Source organism: Poeciliopsis prolifica, unplaced genomic scaffold (assembly GCF_027474105.1).
Source record: "Poeciliopsis prolifica strain line A6 unplaced genomic scaffold, Auburn_PproV2 SCAFFOLD163, whole genome shotgun sequence".
NCBI lineage: Eukaryota > Metazoa > Chordata > Actinopteri > Cyprinodontiformes > Poeciliidae > Poeciliopsis > Poeciliopsis prolifica.
Genome location: NW_026562538.1, coordinates 328,555 through 346,505, shown reverse-complemented (window position 1 = coordinate 346,505; position 17,951 = coordinate 328,555). Strand labels below are relative to the sequence as shown.

Sequence of the window (17,951 nt, the reverse complement as noted above, 5' to 3'; positions counted from 1 at the left end):
TGGTTCCTCTCTCAGAACCTCATACAGAACATCATACAGAACCATGGTTCCTCTCTCAGAACCTCATACAGAAACGTGGTTCCTCTCTCAGAACCTCATACAGAACCATGGTTTCTCTCTCAGAACCTCATACAGAACCTCATACAGAACCATGGTTCCTCTCTCCAAACCTCATACAGAACCATGGTTCCTCTCTCAGAACCTCATACAGAACCATGGTTCCTCTCAGAACCTCATACAGTACCATGGTTCCTCTCTCAGAACCTCATACAGAACCATGGTTCCTCTCAGAACCTCATACAGAACCATGGTTCTTCTCTCAGAACCTCATAGAGAACCTCATACAGAACCATGGTTCCTCTCTCAGAACCTTATACAGAACCTCATACAGAACCATGGTTCCTCTCTCAGAACCTCATACAGAACCATGGTTCTTCTCTCAGAACCTCATAGAGAACCTCATACAGAACCATGGTTCCTCTCTCAGAACCTCATACAGAACCTCATACAGAACCATGGTTCCACTCTCAGAACCTCATACAGAACCATGGTTCCTCTTTCAGAACCTCATACAGAACCATGGTTCCTCTCTCAGAACCTCATACAGAACATCATACAGAACCATGGTTCCTCTCTCAGAACCTCATACAGAACAATGGATTCTCTCTCAGAACCTCATACAGAAACGTGGTTCCTCTCTCAGAACCTCATACAGAACCATGGTTTCTCTCTCAGAACCTCATACAGAACCTCATACAGAACCATGGTTCCTCTCTCCAAACCTCATACAGAACCATGGTTCCTCTCTCAGAACCTCATACAGAACCATGGTTCCTCTCAGAACCTCATACAGTACCATGGTTCCTCTCTCAGAACCTCATACAGAACCATGGTTCCTCTCTCAGAACCTCATACAGAACCATGGTTCTTCTCTCAGAACCTCATAGAGAACCTCATACAGAACCATGGTTCCTCTCTCAGAACCTCATACAGAACCTCATACAGAACCATGGTTCCTCTCTCAGAACCTCATACAGAACCTCATACAGAACCATGGTTCCTCTCTCAGAACCTCATACAGAACCTTCTCACATGTTTTCTCTTGATCAGTGGTTCTGAACCTTTTTTCAGGAACCGAATCCACCAGTTTCACTGAACTTTTCTTTGTGAAAAATAAAATCTCATTTTTTTCCAAATTCAAGACATGTTTTATTTTTTTTACAGGTGGACAAAATGAGTCGTGTATCAACATCACTTTGCTCAAACAACAAAACCAACACAGAGCATGAACAATAAATTACTGTATTTATTCTGGCCCCCCAAAATATTTTTTGCTATATTACTAATTAAAAATAAATTTGAATTTTTTATAAAATATAAAAAATTTTTATAACTTACTTTTTTATATTTAAAATTTAATTGTTTTTTTGTCATTTTGAATCCATAAAATACTTTTTCCTTTCCCGTCTCCATGCAGCTTCAAGAAGTGTTCCCTTAGTGTTGCCGGTGTTCCCATCGCGTTCCCTGATACACATCGATCCATGTTGTACATATTCGTCCGACCACTTTCTGTTTTTGCTCGACATGTTTAGTATGGATTCAAATATTGAGAAAGAAACAACAACGACAGACGTTGAATGCTGCGCGCACTAACTTCCCTGCAGCTCTGATTGGCCAAGCGATGTCACGTGATCCTCTGCAGCAGGTGATGGACAAGCGGCGCGTCATCATGACTTTACACAGCGGGTCTTTACCTCCAGCAGAGGATCCGCCGATCCACCGAACCCAGGTCAAGAACCACTGATCTAGAAAAACACCATCAAGCTCCTGCTGACATTCTCTATCAACGTCCTCAAAGCAAAAAACGACATCTGTAGCAAATTTTCTTGACATGAAACCATTCCACTATACATGACACACTTGTCACCTCCAAAACGTTCCTGACAAACTCCTCCTTGAAGATAACTCTACACTATCCTGTTCGACTTCCAGTCTGTCTTCTGAACACACAGTATGTCCGCCTTCCTCCTCTGCTCACTCCCTAGCTCTCCCTGTAATAGTCCCAACATTCAAAGTTCCTACTCTCAGTCCTAAACTCTTGCTTTTTCGCTTCTCTCTCTGTAGACACGTCTTCTCAGATCAACAGTAGTGCGATTTCCATCGGTGCCCTGTTGGTTACCAGCACGGCAATCGTTGTTAACCCAGGCCTCCACCAATCCAATATGGAGATCATGTTCTTGACTCGCGTGTTAGACTTGGGAGTAGTTGTATGCCACATGCTGATTCTCAAGCTGACATTTCTCAGGTTTTGGAATAACATAAAAGACACAGAGTCTCCCTTGGTGGCTGCATTTCGCTAAAACACTTAATTATAAAATGAACTAAATATGTTGATTTTACCAGTTAAAAACACAGGTAAGCTCGACTTGGAGAACTTACCTGACCAGGATCAGGTGAGGGAGGAGGAGCCTCTGCTGCAGCCAAGTCATGGACTACATTCAATATGGCGGCTGCAGAGACAAAGAGGTGATTAATGTCCATGAGGCAAAGCCATGGAAAGATCAGGAAGCAGAAACTGACCCAGGAGCTGGATGTTGCATGTGTCTGTCTCTGTCTGCAAAGCTCCAATCAGAAGGCTGCAGAGGCGGGCTTATAAGACAGGAAGTCACCTGCTGTGCCGTCCTCACAGCCCATCATCAAATCCACAGAGTTCTGCAGAACCACAGGTGTGATGGCAAGTCTGACTTGCTCGTATGTTGCCATGGTTACAGAGAGGCTACCTGTATTTGGGCTGGTCCAAGCTGCACAGGTAGGGGCATCAGAGACAGCAGGATGAAGATGGAGGACCGCCTTAAATCCATAGGACTGACGAGGCCCTTAACCGGATCAGATCCCTGGAAGCATCAACAGGAAGTTACCTGATGGTCACAATTATGCTTGGTTCAATTCAGAGAAAGATGTTTATTCACCTGCCCACCTGTCTACAGGAGCCCAGAGAGGACAACACAACACCAGAGCAAGACTTTTCACCATCAGATGATCTAAAGCTTCCTGATTCAAACCAGATTAAATTAAATGCAGGTTTGGTTCCTGTTATCTGATCTGGACCTGACTGTTCACCAGGATACCATGCTCCTCTCTGCAGGATGCTCTCTGCAGGTATCCTCTCTGCAGGTATCTCTCTGCAGGTATCCTCTCTGCAGGTATCCTCTCTGCAGGTATCCTCTCTGCAGGTATGCTCTCTGCAGGTATCCTCTCTGCAGGTATCCGTCTCCCTGACAGGATCAGGTGCACCAGAAGGTTCTCTAGGTTCAGTGACCATTTGTCCTGTTTTCTGACCCGACTGGCTCTGCTAAACGCTCCCAACCTGATCTGAGCTGAGTCCTGCCCACTTCTTGTTCTGTACTGGAGGTGTTGGTACCTGTCCAGCAGTACCGTCTCCAGGACAGAGACAAAGGACGGCAGCAGCAGGTTGACCCCTCTCAGGTCGCAGCAGAACAGACGGGTGGAGTTCAGCAGGACAGAGACCAGGACAGGTGGACAGGCGTCCTGGAGGCTCCGCAGGAGAACCAGGTAACCTGACAGAGGACACCAGGGACAGGAGTGAGTCAGTGAGATGGACAGACCTGGACAGGTGGACACACAGTTACCTGGACAGGTAGACAGACTGAATGTTTTCTGCTGTCTTCTTGCAGGTGAAAATCCTGCAGAGCGTCCCGCAGGCCTCTGCTCTCCCTGCTGCCCATAGTCTGACATCACAGTGGCATCAGCTCGTTTACCTGTTGGAGACAGGTGTCCAGGAATATTAGAGTATGTTCTAACCAGGAGCAGGTCCTACAGGACAGAGCATGCTAACAGGACAGACCTGAAGTTGTCAGAGCAGCTTCAAACAGCCAGGAGCCAAACAGCCGCAGGAGGGAATCCACGTTACTGAGAGGGTGGGCGGGGCATCGTGGGGCGGAGCTCAGAGGAGGACAGGAAGAGGGCAGACGAGAGGAAGACTTCCAGTGATGGGAGGATGAAGGTGTCTGAGAAGACAGAAAATGGAGGCCAATAAGATGGACCTGCTGAGATGATTTACCTGCACAGGTAAAGGTTTCTTTAGACTAGAAAGGGGATATCTGTTATTAGGACACTGTAGCTATAGAGCTGTTCTCCTGAACCAATAAAAATCATAACACTCTGGATCAGCTTGGATCCAGGTTCTACCTGTTGTTCACATGAAGGTGAGAAGCTTTTAATAGGCGGGGCTTCAGGTGTAGTGGGAAGTTAACAGGTGTGTGCGGGGCACTTCCAGAACGAGGCCGTGAGAACCCTGCAGAGAAGAAGAAAAGGGTTGGATCACAGAGCGGTCTTCACGGAAAACAACGACAACAAAGTGGCAGAGATTACCGTACGATGGGAGGCGGTCTCTAAACAGACTTTGCTCACAGAAAAACCTGGAGGAAAGATCACAAGGAGATGAACTGGAACCGCAGAGGAGTTCTGGTGGACCGGGTCGGTGGACTGAGGTTATTTACCCACAGAAGGCAGTCTGTCTCTGGACTGACTTCTGGCACCAAGTTCTGCAGAAACAAATAAACCATCACACCTGAAGCAGCTTTGCTTTGGTTACGCATGAAGATGTTTGTTACATCTGGACTTCTCAACTGGAGAGCAACAGAACCAGTTTACCCCTTCATACGATCTGAAAATACTTCTCAAAGGCCGAGAAACTTCCACGTTCTTCCCTTTTGGATACACCAGAACGAGGGTTGATCTGCTCCAGTCTTCCTCCATTAACTCTTGACTTCAGACCAGATACTGATGTTCTCCTGTAGCTTTGGAACAACCCGTGTCCATCAAGCCCAAAAAGCATAATGAGACTCCATCCCCACTTCGTCACAGTGGAAGTGGGGATGCCTGAATTCAGAACCATGAGCGAGTTTCCCTAAGTCCATTCTAGTTCTTGTCTCCCTGAGCACCAAGGAAATCTTTCAGAAAATGGGGAATTCAAGGAGTGTGATGTGAAGATGCAACAGATGGACATGTTCATTAGTCTGAACAAGACTCCAAGGCCTGGAGCAAGACATCTTCACCAACCTAGAGTTTATCCAATGAACAAACTCCGTGGATCATGAACTGATGAAGCCAAACAGAATCACATCACATCAGAGATGTGATTGCGAGGCCACCTGAACTGACCTCCTCAGCAGCCTGGCTGCACCTGCAAAGTGTGAAGTCACTGGTAGGAAAACCAGAATTATTGTCTCTATTTCTGCAATGAGGTCCAGTAAAGTGGGGTCTACCTGTGTTTGGTCGCAGATGCTCTGTTTGTTCTGAGGTTTTCACAGCCACACCTGCAGAGACAGGAAAACATTCAGACTCAGTTTCACCCAACCTCAAAAGCCCTTTTTCCACTAGAGCAGCTGTTACCGGTTGTGCCTCTGTCCGGCCTCGCCACATTTGTTTCCTTTAGCAGAACCTTTGCATTTCCTCTATATTTTTCATAGACGCTTCAGGGGTAGTGCAAGCCGTGCATGGTGTGCACGCGATGGGAATGAGAGCAGGCTCATGATTTATGTCACTGGAAACTCCAAACTACATTTCAACCACCACATGCCTGAATGACCGGGATTTAACAGGCCATTTCTGATTTAACAGGGCAAGCAGCTCTTCTCTCTGAACAATGAGGATGCGATGCAGAAGTGAGAAACAGTGCAACTCTGCTCAACGATCTGTTGGAGTTACAATTCGGTGCCAGTCTATTAAACACCAGATCTAGATAATGTTTGGACAACAGAAACAAATATGTGTTATATTCCTGTTTGGTCACTAGATGGGGCTGTAAGCATAAGTGTATGAGCCAAATGACAATAGGAAGTCGGCAGGTGTTGAACTTGGAAAAGGCAGACAGGTTTTGACTGCAATTGATCCAACTTGACTAGAACCAAACCAAACATTAATTAGCAGAATGAGATCCAACACAGAAGGGGCCAAACGCCGCCTCTCCGTTCAGGAGGTGGGATCATTACATACCTGTTCTTCATCATGGAGTCAAAGGGAGTTTGACAAGCATCTGAACCAAGAATGAAGAAATGATGTATGACCAGATGCAGAACTTTACAGAACAAATATGGCGTCAGACCGAAGCAGAACTTTGGGCCTATAAGGTCCCTGTGGACGTCACTTTGTTCTGAACATCTTTCTCTCCCTGCGACAGGCTGGCGACCTGTCCACCTGTCCACGTGTCCAGGCGACCCGCCTCTCGCCCAGAACGTAGCTGAAGAGGCACTAGCACCTCCTGACCCCACTAAGGACAAGGTGCTGGAAAATGGATGGATGGATCTTGCTCTCCAAACTCTGATGCAAGACAAGGAGGAAGCTGAAATGTAGGTGGGGATACCTGAACAGGCCCTCAGCTCAGTAATTTGAGGAAGTGAAGAATATGGACCTCACTGAGAAGACAGCTGTGGTCTCATCAAACAGGCTTTCCACCATACTGAGTTGATTCTGTAAGTTCTGGTTCTGTTGAACGTTTTGTACCGAGGAAGGCGTCGACCAGTTCACTGACTGATCTCACGACTCTGAAGAAAATTCCTGACAGCTGAACATCTTCGTCCAGGAAGGAACCGGCTGTTTGGTCAATCAGATCCACTGGTTACTGCAGAAAACAGGAAACTCATCAGCAAGGTCTCCAGGCCAGGGAGGAGCAGCAAGCATTTACCTGAACAGGTGAAGGAACTTGAACCAGGTGTGAGAAACTGTTCACCTTCCATGTCTGGAGGAACCAGAGAAGCATCTTCATCTGGAACCTGGAAGGGAGGAAGGAAGGTCCAAACATCTGAGGATCCTGGGAGGAGAGTTAGAGTTAGGATGGAGACAGAGGGATCTGCTACAAACCCAGAGATTCTCCAAAACAGCAGAAAAACGCCTGAAAAAAAGCTCTTCCAATGAAACATTGGAAGAGCTTCACTGGTGCAATGCAGTGATGGACCTTCAGAACTTCAGAAACATGACCTGCTGAAATCCTGAGGCTGCAGACGGACCTGGAAGTTAGTCCTGCTGCGACCCGGCTCCACTGCTTTCACCACCGCAGGCTGATGCCTCCAGCTGCTGAACAGCTGCCTGAACGTCCGCCACAACGAGCGGCACGGAAAACATCGAGAACATGCCAGCAGCCACACCTCCAGGAGGACCGCCACAGAAAGGTCCGACAAGCCTCCTGTCCAATGGTGAGATGCACAGGTGGAGGACAGATGGTGTGATACACAAAAGCAGGTACTTTTTCTCACCTGCAGGAGTGGGCGGAGCCAACAGGGTGTGGTTGATGCGCAGCAGGAAATCAGGAGAGTCTGCCAGGTTTTGCTGCTTATCACTGAGCTCTCTCTGGCCAGAGACTGAGCCGAACTCAATACCTGCTGACAGAGAGACAGGTAGACCGGACTCACCTGGCCTGACCTGAGAGGGCGGGACAAAAGCAGTTAAGATCTCATCAGGTGTTTGATTCAGGTTCTGATCTGAGTGAGGGTTTGACCTGAGGTCTGGATTTATTTTGAGGCTTCCTGTGGATAGTCTGGTCTCAGGTCCAGGTGAAAACGAGTACCTGGTAGGAACAGGATGTAGAGATGCCGAAGGATCCTCTGGACATACAGATTAGGGTCTCTGCTGATTGGTGGAGGGGTGGAGCTTTTTGGGATACCAGGGCCATCATCCAATCAGTGTAGACATCCACACAGAGTTTGACAGTGTCTCTGTCCGATGGCAGAGTCAAACCGTAGCAGAGGACCTCCATGGTCCACTTCACCTGTGTGTGAAGAGACAACATCTACCTGACATGTTTCTGGACTGAAACCACAGAATCTGGACGAAACTTCAATCACAGCAGAACCACAACCTTTACCATCAGATCGGGAGACAGAATGAAAAGTTACAGATTAGTGATCTTCATCACTCATCAATCAGTATCCAGTCAGGCACAGATGGGTGATCAATCAGGGACCAATAGGTGATCAATCAGGACAGATTGGTGATCAATCAGGGACCAATCGGTGATCAATCAGGGACCGATCTGTGATCAATCAGGGACCGATTGGTGATCAATCAGGGACCGATCAGTGATCAATCAGGGACCAATCTGTGATCAATCAGGGACCGATTGGTGATCAATCAGGGACCGATCAGTGATCAATCAGGGACCGATCAGTGATCAATCAGGGACCGATCAGTGATCAATCAGGGACCAATCTGTGATCAATCAGGGACCGATCGGTGATCAATCAGGGACCGATCAGTGATCAATCAGGGACCGATCAGTGATCAATCAGGGACCAATCTGTGATCAATCAGGGACCGATTGGTGATCAATCAGGGACCGATCAGTGATCAATCAGGGACCGATCAGTGATCAATCAGGGACCAATCTGTGATCAATCAGGGACCGATCAGTGATCAATCAGGGACCGATCAGTGATCAATCAGGGACCAATCTGTGATCAATCAGGGACCGATCGGTGATCAATCAGGGACCGATCAGTGATCAATCAGGGACCGATCAGTGATCAATCAGGGACCGATCAGTGATCAATCAGGGACGATCTGTGATCAATCAGGGACCGATTGGTGATCAATCAGGGACCGATTGGTGATCAATCAGGGACCGATTGGTGATCAATCAGGGACCGATCAGTGATCAATCAGGGACCGATCGGTGATCAATCAGGGACCGATCAGTGATCAATCAGGGACCGATCAGTGATCAATCAGGGACCGATCGGTGATCAATCAGGGACCGATCAGTGATCAATCAGGGACCGATCGGTGATCAATCAGGGACCGATCAGTGATCAATCAGGGACCAATCTGTGATCAATCAGGGACCGATCGGTGATCAATCAGGGACCGATCGGTGATCAATCAGGGACCGATCAGTGATCAATCAGGGACCGATCAGTGATCAATCAGGGACCGATTGGTGATCAATCAGGGACCGATCAGTGATCAATCAGGGACCAATCAGTGATCAATCAGGGACCAATCGGTGATCAATCAGTGATCAATCAGGGACCAATCGGTGATCAATCAGTGATCAATCAGGGACCAATCGGTGATCAATCAGGGACCAATCGGTGATCAATCAGTGATCAATCAGGGACCAATCGGTGATCAATCAGGGACCGATCTGTGATCAATCAGGGACCAATCGGTGATCAATCAGGGACCAATCGGTGATCAATCAGTGATCAATCAGGGACCGATCAGTGATCAATCAGGGACCGATCAGTGATCAATCAGGGACCAATCAGTGATCAATCAGGGACCAATCAGTGATCAATCAGGGACCGATTGGTGATCAATCAGGGACCGATTGGTGATCAATCAGGGACCGATCAGTGATCAATCAGGGACCAATCAGTGATCAATCAGGGACCAATCTGTGATCAATCAGGGACCGATCAGTGATCAATCAGGGACCAATCAGTGATCAATCAGGGACCGATTGGTGATCAATCAGGGACCGATTGGTGATCAATCAGGGACCAATCAGTGATCAATCAGGGACCAATCAGTGATCAATCAGGGACCAATCTGTGATCAATCAGGGACCAATCAGTGATCAATCAGGGACCAATCAGTGATCAATCAGGGACCAATCAGTGATCAATCAGGGACCAATCTGTGATCAATCAGGGACCGATCATGATCAATCAGGACCGATCAGTGATCAATCAGGGACCAATCTGTGATCAATCAGGGACCGATCAGTGATCAATCAGGGACCGATCAGTGATCAATCAGGGACCAATCAGTGATCAATCAGGGACCAATCAGTGATCAATCAGGGACCAATCAGTGATCAATCAGGGACCAATCTGTGATCAATCAGGGACCGATCAGTGATCAATCAGGGACCAATCGGTGATTTTTAATAGCTGAAGAATGATGTGTCAAGTTGCCATGGTTCCAGTTACAGAACATATCTGTTACCATGGTGACACATTGACCCAATCAAGTGAAAGTGGACCTGATCAGAGGGATTGATGAGTTGATAAGAAGTCAGAGATCGACCTGCTGCCTGCTCCTCCCACTGCCACACCTGGTGTTTACCTGCCGGTCGGTACGCAGCAGGCTGCGGGTGCTGGGTTTCCCAGGCCTGCTGCCAGGGGCTTCACCACGGCAACAGCAACCTCTCTGCCCACAGAAGGCGGGAACCCACTGAGCGCGCTCACCTGGCCCTTCAGGTACTGGTCCATCACCGCTCAATCACGCTCACCTGGAACAGTCAGGTCAAAGGTCGCTACCTGACAGTAAATTCATCATCCCAGAATCCTGCGTCTAGCTCTGAGCTGTTCCCAGATCTGTTTTGGGTCCAGTTGGTTCTGGTGCTGTTAGAACAGGATCAGTTCTTCACTGTGAGCCTCGTTCAATCAGAGAGAACAGACTGGTCACAGGTGAACTCACCTGAGCTCAGCAGATTCACTCAGGTGAGTTCCAGGTGAACAGGATCAGTCTGACGTAATCAGAGTACAGTAGTAGTAATCAGATTACTTTAGTTCTAATCAGAGAACTTAAGCTGTATTGAGAGTACATTAGTACTAATTACTTTAGGCCTAGTCAAAGCACAATAGTTCTAATCAGTACCACAGTTGTATTAGTAATAGTCAGATTAATAGTTTAGTACTATTCAGAGTGCAGGATGTTAACTAAAGCTGATTTGAACAGAACCATCCAGAACCAAATGGACCTGATGAAGGAACCTATTGCTCTGGTTCTGATGAAGCAGCAGAACCTTCTTACCTGTTCAGGTGAGTCGCTGCCTGACGGACTGGACCGGGTCGCGCAGCCGGTCCTCTCTGGTTCTGAAGGTCAAGCTGCTGTTCTCCCTGAGCGCCGACTGGCAGGCTGAGCAGCAACAGGTTTACAGTCAACAAGCCTCCGCTGCTGGAGCTCCGACCCGAACGGACCCGCCGGCGCCGCCCGACTGCCGCTCACTGATTACTGCAAACATTAACCTCCAGGCCCGGTTCTGGTCCGGCTGGCTGCGCCACCTCTTCATCTTCTGGGAGGCGGAGCTTCAAACTGAGGGCTTCAGGTGTTGTCTGCAGGTAAGCTCTGTTTCCATGGTAACTGGTAAATGAGAGGGACCGGTTCTGGTCGGTTCTTCTGGGACGGCGTAAAGAAATAGAAACTGGAGCCAGAATTTGGTTCAAATCTGAGTTTATTTTCGTTTTGATCGTTTCCATGGCGATATGGAGCCAACACAAAGAAGACTTTTGATTAAATTTTTTTACATTTTGATCGTAAAACATAAAAACACCCTGAGAGTTCGGCAGCTGGACGGGTCCAAACGGGCCTCGGCTCAGTACGGCTGCTTCTGGATGAACCTGCTGAACATGGCGAAGGCGGCGACAGGTTTATCTGTTGGAACCATGTGACCAGAGCCCTGCAGGACCACGAAGCAGCCAATCAGCAACCAGAACCATGACCTCAGTGATGATGATGATGATGATGATGATGATGATGATGATGACGTACCTTCACTGTGAGGAAGGCTATGTTGTTAAACTCTTTGACGAAGCCGCCGATCTGATGACCATCCAGACCGTCATAGACCCAGGGACGCCTCTGGACCTCCACCTAACACACAGGTAAACACACACACAGGTAAACACACACACAGGTAAACACACACACAGGTAAACACACACACAGGTAAACACACACACAGGTAAACACACACAGGTAAACACACACACAGGTAAACACACAGGTAAACACACACAGGTAAACACACACAGGTAACACACACATGTAAACACACACAGGTAAACACACACACAGGTAAACACACACACAGGTAAACACACACATGTAAACACACACACAGGTAAACACACACAGGTAAACACACACACAGGTAAACACACACAGGTAAACACACACAGGTAAACACACACAGGTAAACACACACACAGGTAAACACACACACAGGTAAACACACACAGGTAAACACACACACAGGTAAACACACACACAGGTAAACACACACACAGGTAAACACACACACAGGTAAACACACAGGTAAACACACACACAGGTAAACACACACACAGGTAAACACACACAGGTAAACACACACACAGGTAAACACACACACAGGTAAACACACACAGGTAAACACACACACAGGTAAACACACACATGTAAACACACACACATGTAAACACACACACAGGTAAACACACACACAGGTAAACACACACAGGTAAACACACACAGGTAAACACACACACAGGTAAACACACACACAGGTAAACACACAGGTAAACACACACAGGTAAAACACACAGGTAAACACACACACAGGTAAACACACACAGGTAAACACACACAGGTAAACACACACACAGGTAAACACACACACACAGGTAAACACACACACACAGGTAAACACACACACACAGGTAAACACACACACACAGGTAAACACACACACAGGTAAACACACACACAGGTACAACACACACAGGTAAACACACACACAGGTAAACACACACACAGGTAAAAACACACACAGGTAAACACACACAGGTAAACACACACACAGGTAAACACACACAGGTAAACACACACAGGTAAACACACACAGGTAAACACACACACAGGTAAACACAGGTAAACACACACACAGGTAAACACACACACAGGTAAACACACACACAGGTAAACACACACACAGGTAAACACACACACAGGTACACACACACAGGTAAACACACACACAGGTAAACACACCTGAGGACCTCTGAGGGCTGTTTCATAAAACCAGGACAGCAGGCTAAGCCAGATTTTCTGTTCCCGATCAGGCTACCTGAGCGCCAGGCTACCTGAGCGCCAGGCTACCTAAGCGCCAGGCTACCTAAGCGCCAGGCTACCTGAGCCAGGCTACCTGAGCGCCAGGCTACCTGAGCGCCAGGCTACCTGAGCGCCAGGCTGAGTTAAGGTGTCTTGGCGGCGCCGTTTAAACATCAAACTTTTTCCCAGTTAACATCCAAGAACAGCAGGAGTTTCCAGCCACGGGTCTTGGAGTCAACATTTTAGCTACATAGTTCCCAGATCCTGTAAAATGTTTCATTAGCCTGGTCAGGTGATGGTTACCTGCTGCTGTAGAGACTCCACAAACCACTCGTCACCAGGAAGTTGCAGGCCATGTCCACGTCTCCGTTGTAAACTAGGACCCGGTACTTCTGCAGAGAGTACATCACAGAACACCTGAACCAAACCTGGATCACACCTGCACACACCTTTTGTCAGTACGAGTAATTAACGAGTTACTATTTCAAATCCAGTAAACTGATTGAAGTCGCATTACCATTTTTTGGAGGTTGGGGTTCTAAAATCCACAACAGTGGAATACACAAAAAATGAAATGTTTTTCATTAAACAATCTGCCATACAGTTCAACATTCTAAGTCATTTCATAATGGTAAAATAAGTTGCTATTAAGTATTGGCAAAGCTAAATGTCAGGGTTATTGCCAGCAACTAAATAAGAAAGGAACTAAATAAGTTACTTTCAATGTAACTTATTACTTTCCAAATCAAGTAATCATTAATCTAACTAAGTGACTATTTCATAGTAATTATGCCATCACTGATCACCAATCAGAACTCTCACCGCATGCAACTTCCTGCTCAGACAGGAAGTTGCAGGGGCTGCGGCGAAGTCACTGACCAGAGCTGAAAGCAGCTTTAGGTACTGCTTCCTGACGTCCATGTAGAGCCGGCCGTACTTCAGGTTCACCTCAGAACTGCAACACCAGACAAGACGGGTCAGAGATATGCTGACCTGACAGGTGAGACGGGACAGGTGAGACGGTTACCTGCAGATGGCCCAGTCCAGAGCGTCGGGACTGATGTGCAGAGCTTTCTTGACGTATGCGTTGTTCAGGTAGAGACTGGACGGCGTGGAGTTGGTGCAGGGTGGATCCAGGCGGACGGACAGGTGCACAGAGGCCAGACTCATCAGCTTCTGCAGTGAGGAGCAGCAGGCGAGAAGCTGAGAACAGGTGAGTACGTCTTAATTAGGTGTCAGGTGAGTTCACACACCTGGTTCCACTGGCGAGTCTCCTGATGGTTGATGAAGATGTTCCCCATATCTCTGACCACCAGCTGTCCATGGTCCACACTGAGAACCCAGAAGCCATCAGCCAGGTGAGTTCACCTGCAGCAGAACTCACCTGCTGCAGGTGAGGTGAACAAGGTTACAGCTTACCTGAATCTGTGAGGGACTCCCCCCGCACACGGAGCGTACAGGTTGTAAATGTTGAGCCCTGAACTGTAAAGAATCGTCTGCACGTCTGACAGCTGTAGAGAGAAACACCTGGACTGAATACCTGGTGGAAGAACCATTCATCTGAAAACTGTCGTTCATCTAACAGCCTTGAACTTATTCATAATTCTGTAGAAGGAAGCTCTGAATTATAGATTCCACACAGCAGGAAAAATGTGATCTGAATGGTCCATTTCTGACTCCCTGGTTCCCTCCTCCAGCCTTGAATAGAGAAAAAGCCCTTTTGACCAGCAGCGAGTTTCCCTCATTCATTCCCTGGTTTTCATGGATCACTCAGATAAAACGGCATCTGATAAACAATGTGTATGTTGTTATGTTGTGTATTTCAATGCGTTTTTTGCATTGTTGATGCCCAACTGTTCCAAATATACTAATCATTTCAGTACGCAAGCCCTCATCAGGCTGGCTCTACTAGACAGTAACTGAGACTGACCCGTTTAGCTGATGATCAGTCCATAACCAACGTCATCATTTCACACTGAATTATTCATTTTATTTTTCATTGTTGTGGCACTACACCTCAGATGGCGGCACCCCCCCACCCGCCTGAGATTCACCTTTTCAGTGCAGTTGGGGTTCTGGTTGTTGTGGAAGTCGCACTTCCCGCCGCTGCAGCAGTACATCTGAAGCTCCGCCCACAGCTGGCTGCCCAGCAGGCCGTGGTAGTAGGCGAAGTAAACCAGAGAGTTATCATTCAGCTCGTAGCTCGACAACCCGTTGCCCACTGCGACGCCCTGCAACACAGGCAAACAGGGCGTCACACAGAGGCTGGGTGAGGTCACCTGAACGGGTCAGACGCTGAGCAGAAAGAACCTGCAGGTTCAGGCTGGAGTCCTCCATGACCCGCTCGGCGAGCGTCGGGATGTAGATACCACCGTAACTTTCTCCGGTCAGGTAGAGCTCGTTGCTGCTGTACTCTGGAAACAGCCGGAAGAACTCCTTCAGGGCCAGGTAGTTGTTCATGGACACCTGCAAACACAGAAAGTCTCACACACCGGAGAACCAATCAGAGACCGGGTCTCAGGTCCACAGTGAACCAATCAAAAGCGCCGTTGGAAGGTCATCACTCACCTCTGTGTCATTGGTTTTGTAATTCTTATCATCAGAGTACGAGAAGCCGACACCCACTGGAGACTCCAGGTACAACATGTTGGCAATCTGCAGGTGAGCAATGAGCCAATCAGTGTTTAGGACTCAGTTAGTGACCACACCCCTGCCAGTCATGGCCCACCTTGTTCCAGGAGTACGGGTTGTACTGCAGCGTCGCTCCATCGTCCTGGATCTGAAGGAGAGGAAATCAAACAGTGCACACTGATGTCATAGGGAAAAGTGGGCGGAGTCAGGGGTTAGCTACCAGGAAGGGTCCATGCTCGGTGAGCAGTCCGTCCAATGAGCTGCAGCCCGGTCCGCCGTTGAGCCACAGAACCACCGGGTCGGTCGACGGCTTGCTCTGAGACTCCACAAACCTGAGAACCAGAAACCTGTTCAGGTGAGGCAGCAGCAGCCAGGTGAGCTGCAGGCGCTCAGGTACTGACCAGTAGTGAAGGTGTTTCCCATCAGCCACGGTCAGGTATCCAGAGTACTGCCTGAAGCTCGGCTGCTTCGAGAGCCCAGGAAGAAAGCTGATCTCATCTGCAGAGGGAGCGGCGCCGGCACCCAGCAGGAACATCGGGAGGAACCACAGGAACACCTGCATCTGAGGCGGGACAGGAAGTGACATCACCAACTAGTGATGTCACGACACTGAAACCTTGGCGCATGCGCCAAGCAAACAAGGCGAAGCCCCCGTGTCGGTGTGCGTATCTCTTTAAGGAAAACCACATGACCGATCCAGTTCCGATCCGGTTCCGATCCGGTTCCTGTGTCGTTTGGTTCTGAACGCGCCAAGTTGTATTTATAAACAGAAAATGTATCGACACGTTTGTGGGTTTTGTTGGATGGCTTTGGTGTTCGGCTTGTCATCGAAAACTATGGATCAACCAGGAAGTTTTCTCATGTGTGGATCATTTTGATCTTATCACGGAGAATAAGGTCAATTATTATTCCGTTCTTGTTTCATTGATTATTCTTTCTGAAGAATACTTTAATTAGTTTACATGGATTAACTTTTATTTCTATTGTAGGTTAAATGTATACAACATCACATTGTTGTATAAAATTGCACAAAATGTCGTCCTAAAAAAAAAATTATTTCTTTCAAACCAAAAAGGTTCAAATTGTCCATTCTTGAACCTGTTACTATATTATGCTTTACTGCAACTACTTTTTTAAACCGGTTTGAGGTCAAGAAGGAAAATCCATACAGACAATATGGACTAGCAAAAGCAGCAGCTCTTTGTGTGCAAGAGAAAATTCCCTAAAGCTTTCGGGCAAAATGAAAATGCTTTAAAGTGAATAATCACTTTATATGCAAGTTTCATAAAAAGGACCAGAAACTATTAATGTGTCGCTTCTGTGATGGGAATGTCTGCATGAGGAACATCGTCTGATTCCAGACCTCTGGATGAATTGATGTATGATCTAATTGCACTTTCAATTTTTCAAGATAGAAATACGTCAGAAGGAAGAAACTTCAGCATTCATCTCGGCTGATTTGTAAACAGTTAATAATAATAATAATAAAAATAAAAAAATACAAGTCAGCTTTTGTTGTTGTTTTGTTTTCTTGGCAATTGGCCCAAAGATGTTAACGTAGCTGATGTTTCTGTAAATAAAAATGTGTGAATGAACCTTGTTCAGTCTGTTTCCAGGCTTTATTGAAGTTGCCTGCAATTACTTTTTAAATCCAGCAGATGTCGCCATTGAGTGATACAGCAACACAGTGTCGACACAGTTTGGGAAATGTGCCATACACCCTCATCTGCCCATCACTATCACCAACTACGCCTGAGCCTGGACAGGAAGTGACATCACCTACATCTGTCAGGCATTTCATCCTCTGATTGATGCATGAAGAAAAACTGGACCTGGTGCTCCAGAACCAGGTCCAGATCTTCACCATGTTGATAAACAGCAACAGAACATCTCCAGATTGATGATCACAGCCAATCTGGACCTTCTGCTCTGGCCCACCTGCAGACCCAGATCCGGTCCGATCCAGTTCCATCCCATCATCAATAAGCTGCTGATCCCAAACAGACCACCAGGGGGCTCTGCAGCAGAACCGGCCCTTAACAGGAAGTTCTGTCGGTTTCAGTCAGCTGACTCCAACAGGTTCGGTCCAGAATTACCCATTATTTAAGTCCTGATCCACCTCAGCAGGGAGGAAAGTTTATTCAACCGCAAGACAAAAACTCCTGACTTTCATAAAACCAGAACTTCCTTTACAAACGGGACAGTCCGAACCCAAACAGAACCGTCAGGGTCCAGATTCAAACCGAAAGAAACAGAATTCGCCAAGAGACACGGAAAAACCTCAGTCCGGTCCAGAACCGGACCAGAATGAGGGGGTTCGTCCAGGACAGGTTAGACCAGCTAATACCAGCTGGGTCCATTCGGAACCAGAACCCCAGCATTACAAAAAACTCACCTTTCAGAGTCCCAACCTGTCGCGCGCTGCAGTGGCTCCGATCACTGCAGTCATGTGACTCCGGTTAAAGTCACGTGTTCAGCTGAGAACT

At 47.5% G+C, this 17,951-nt stretch overlaps 1 protein-coding gene and 1 pseudogene across 1 annotated transcript; both read right to left on the bottom strand.

Annotated features, from left to right (window-relative positions):
• Nucleotides 1-11,006, bottom strand: part of LOC129356277 (ral GTPase-activating protein subunit beta-like) — a 29,979-nt pseudogene extending 18,973 nt beyond the window's left edge.
• Nucleotides 11,007-11,179: 173 nt separating this feature from the next.
• Nucleotides 11,180-16,051, bottom strand: LOC129356294 (lysosomal protective protein-like). Its single transcript, XM_055025884.1, is given in 14 exon segments — nucleotides 11,180-11,422; nucleotides 11,515-11,616; nucleotides 13,138-13,175; nucleotides 13,178-13,226; nucleotides 13,714-13,789; nucleotides 13,862-14,010; nucleotides 14,088-14,166; nucleotides 14,254-14,345; nucleotides 14,889-15,065; nucleotides 15,145-15,300; nucleotides 15,403-15,489; nucleotides 15,563-15,613; nucleotides 15,686-15,797; nucleotides 15,867-16,051. Coding segments are annotated over 14 exon segments (1,437 nt in total). The 3' UTR covers nucleotides 11,180-11,338.
• Nucleotides 16,052-17,951: the final 1,900 nt, after the last annotated feature.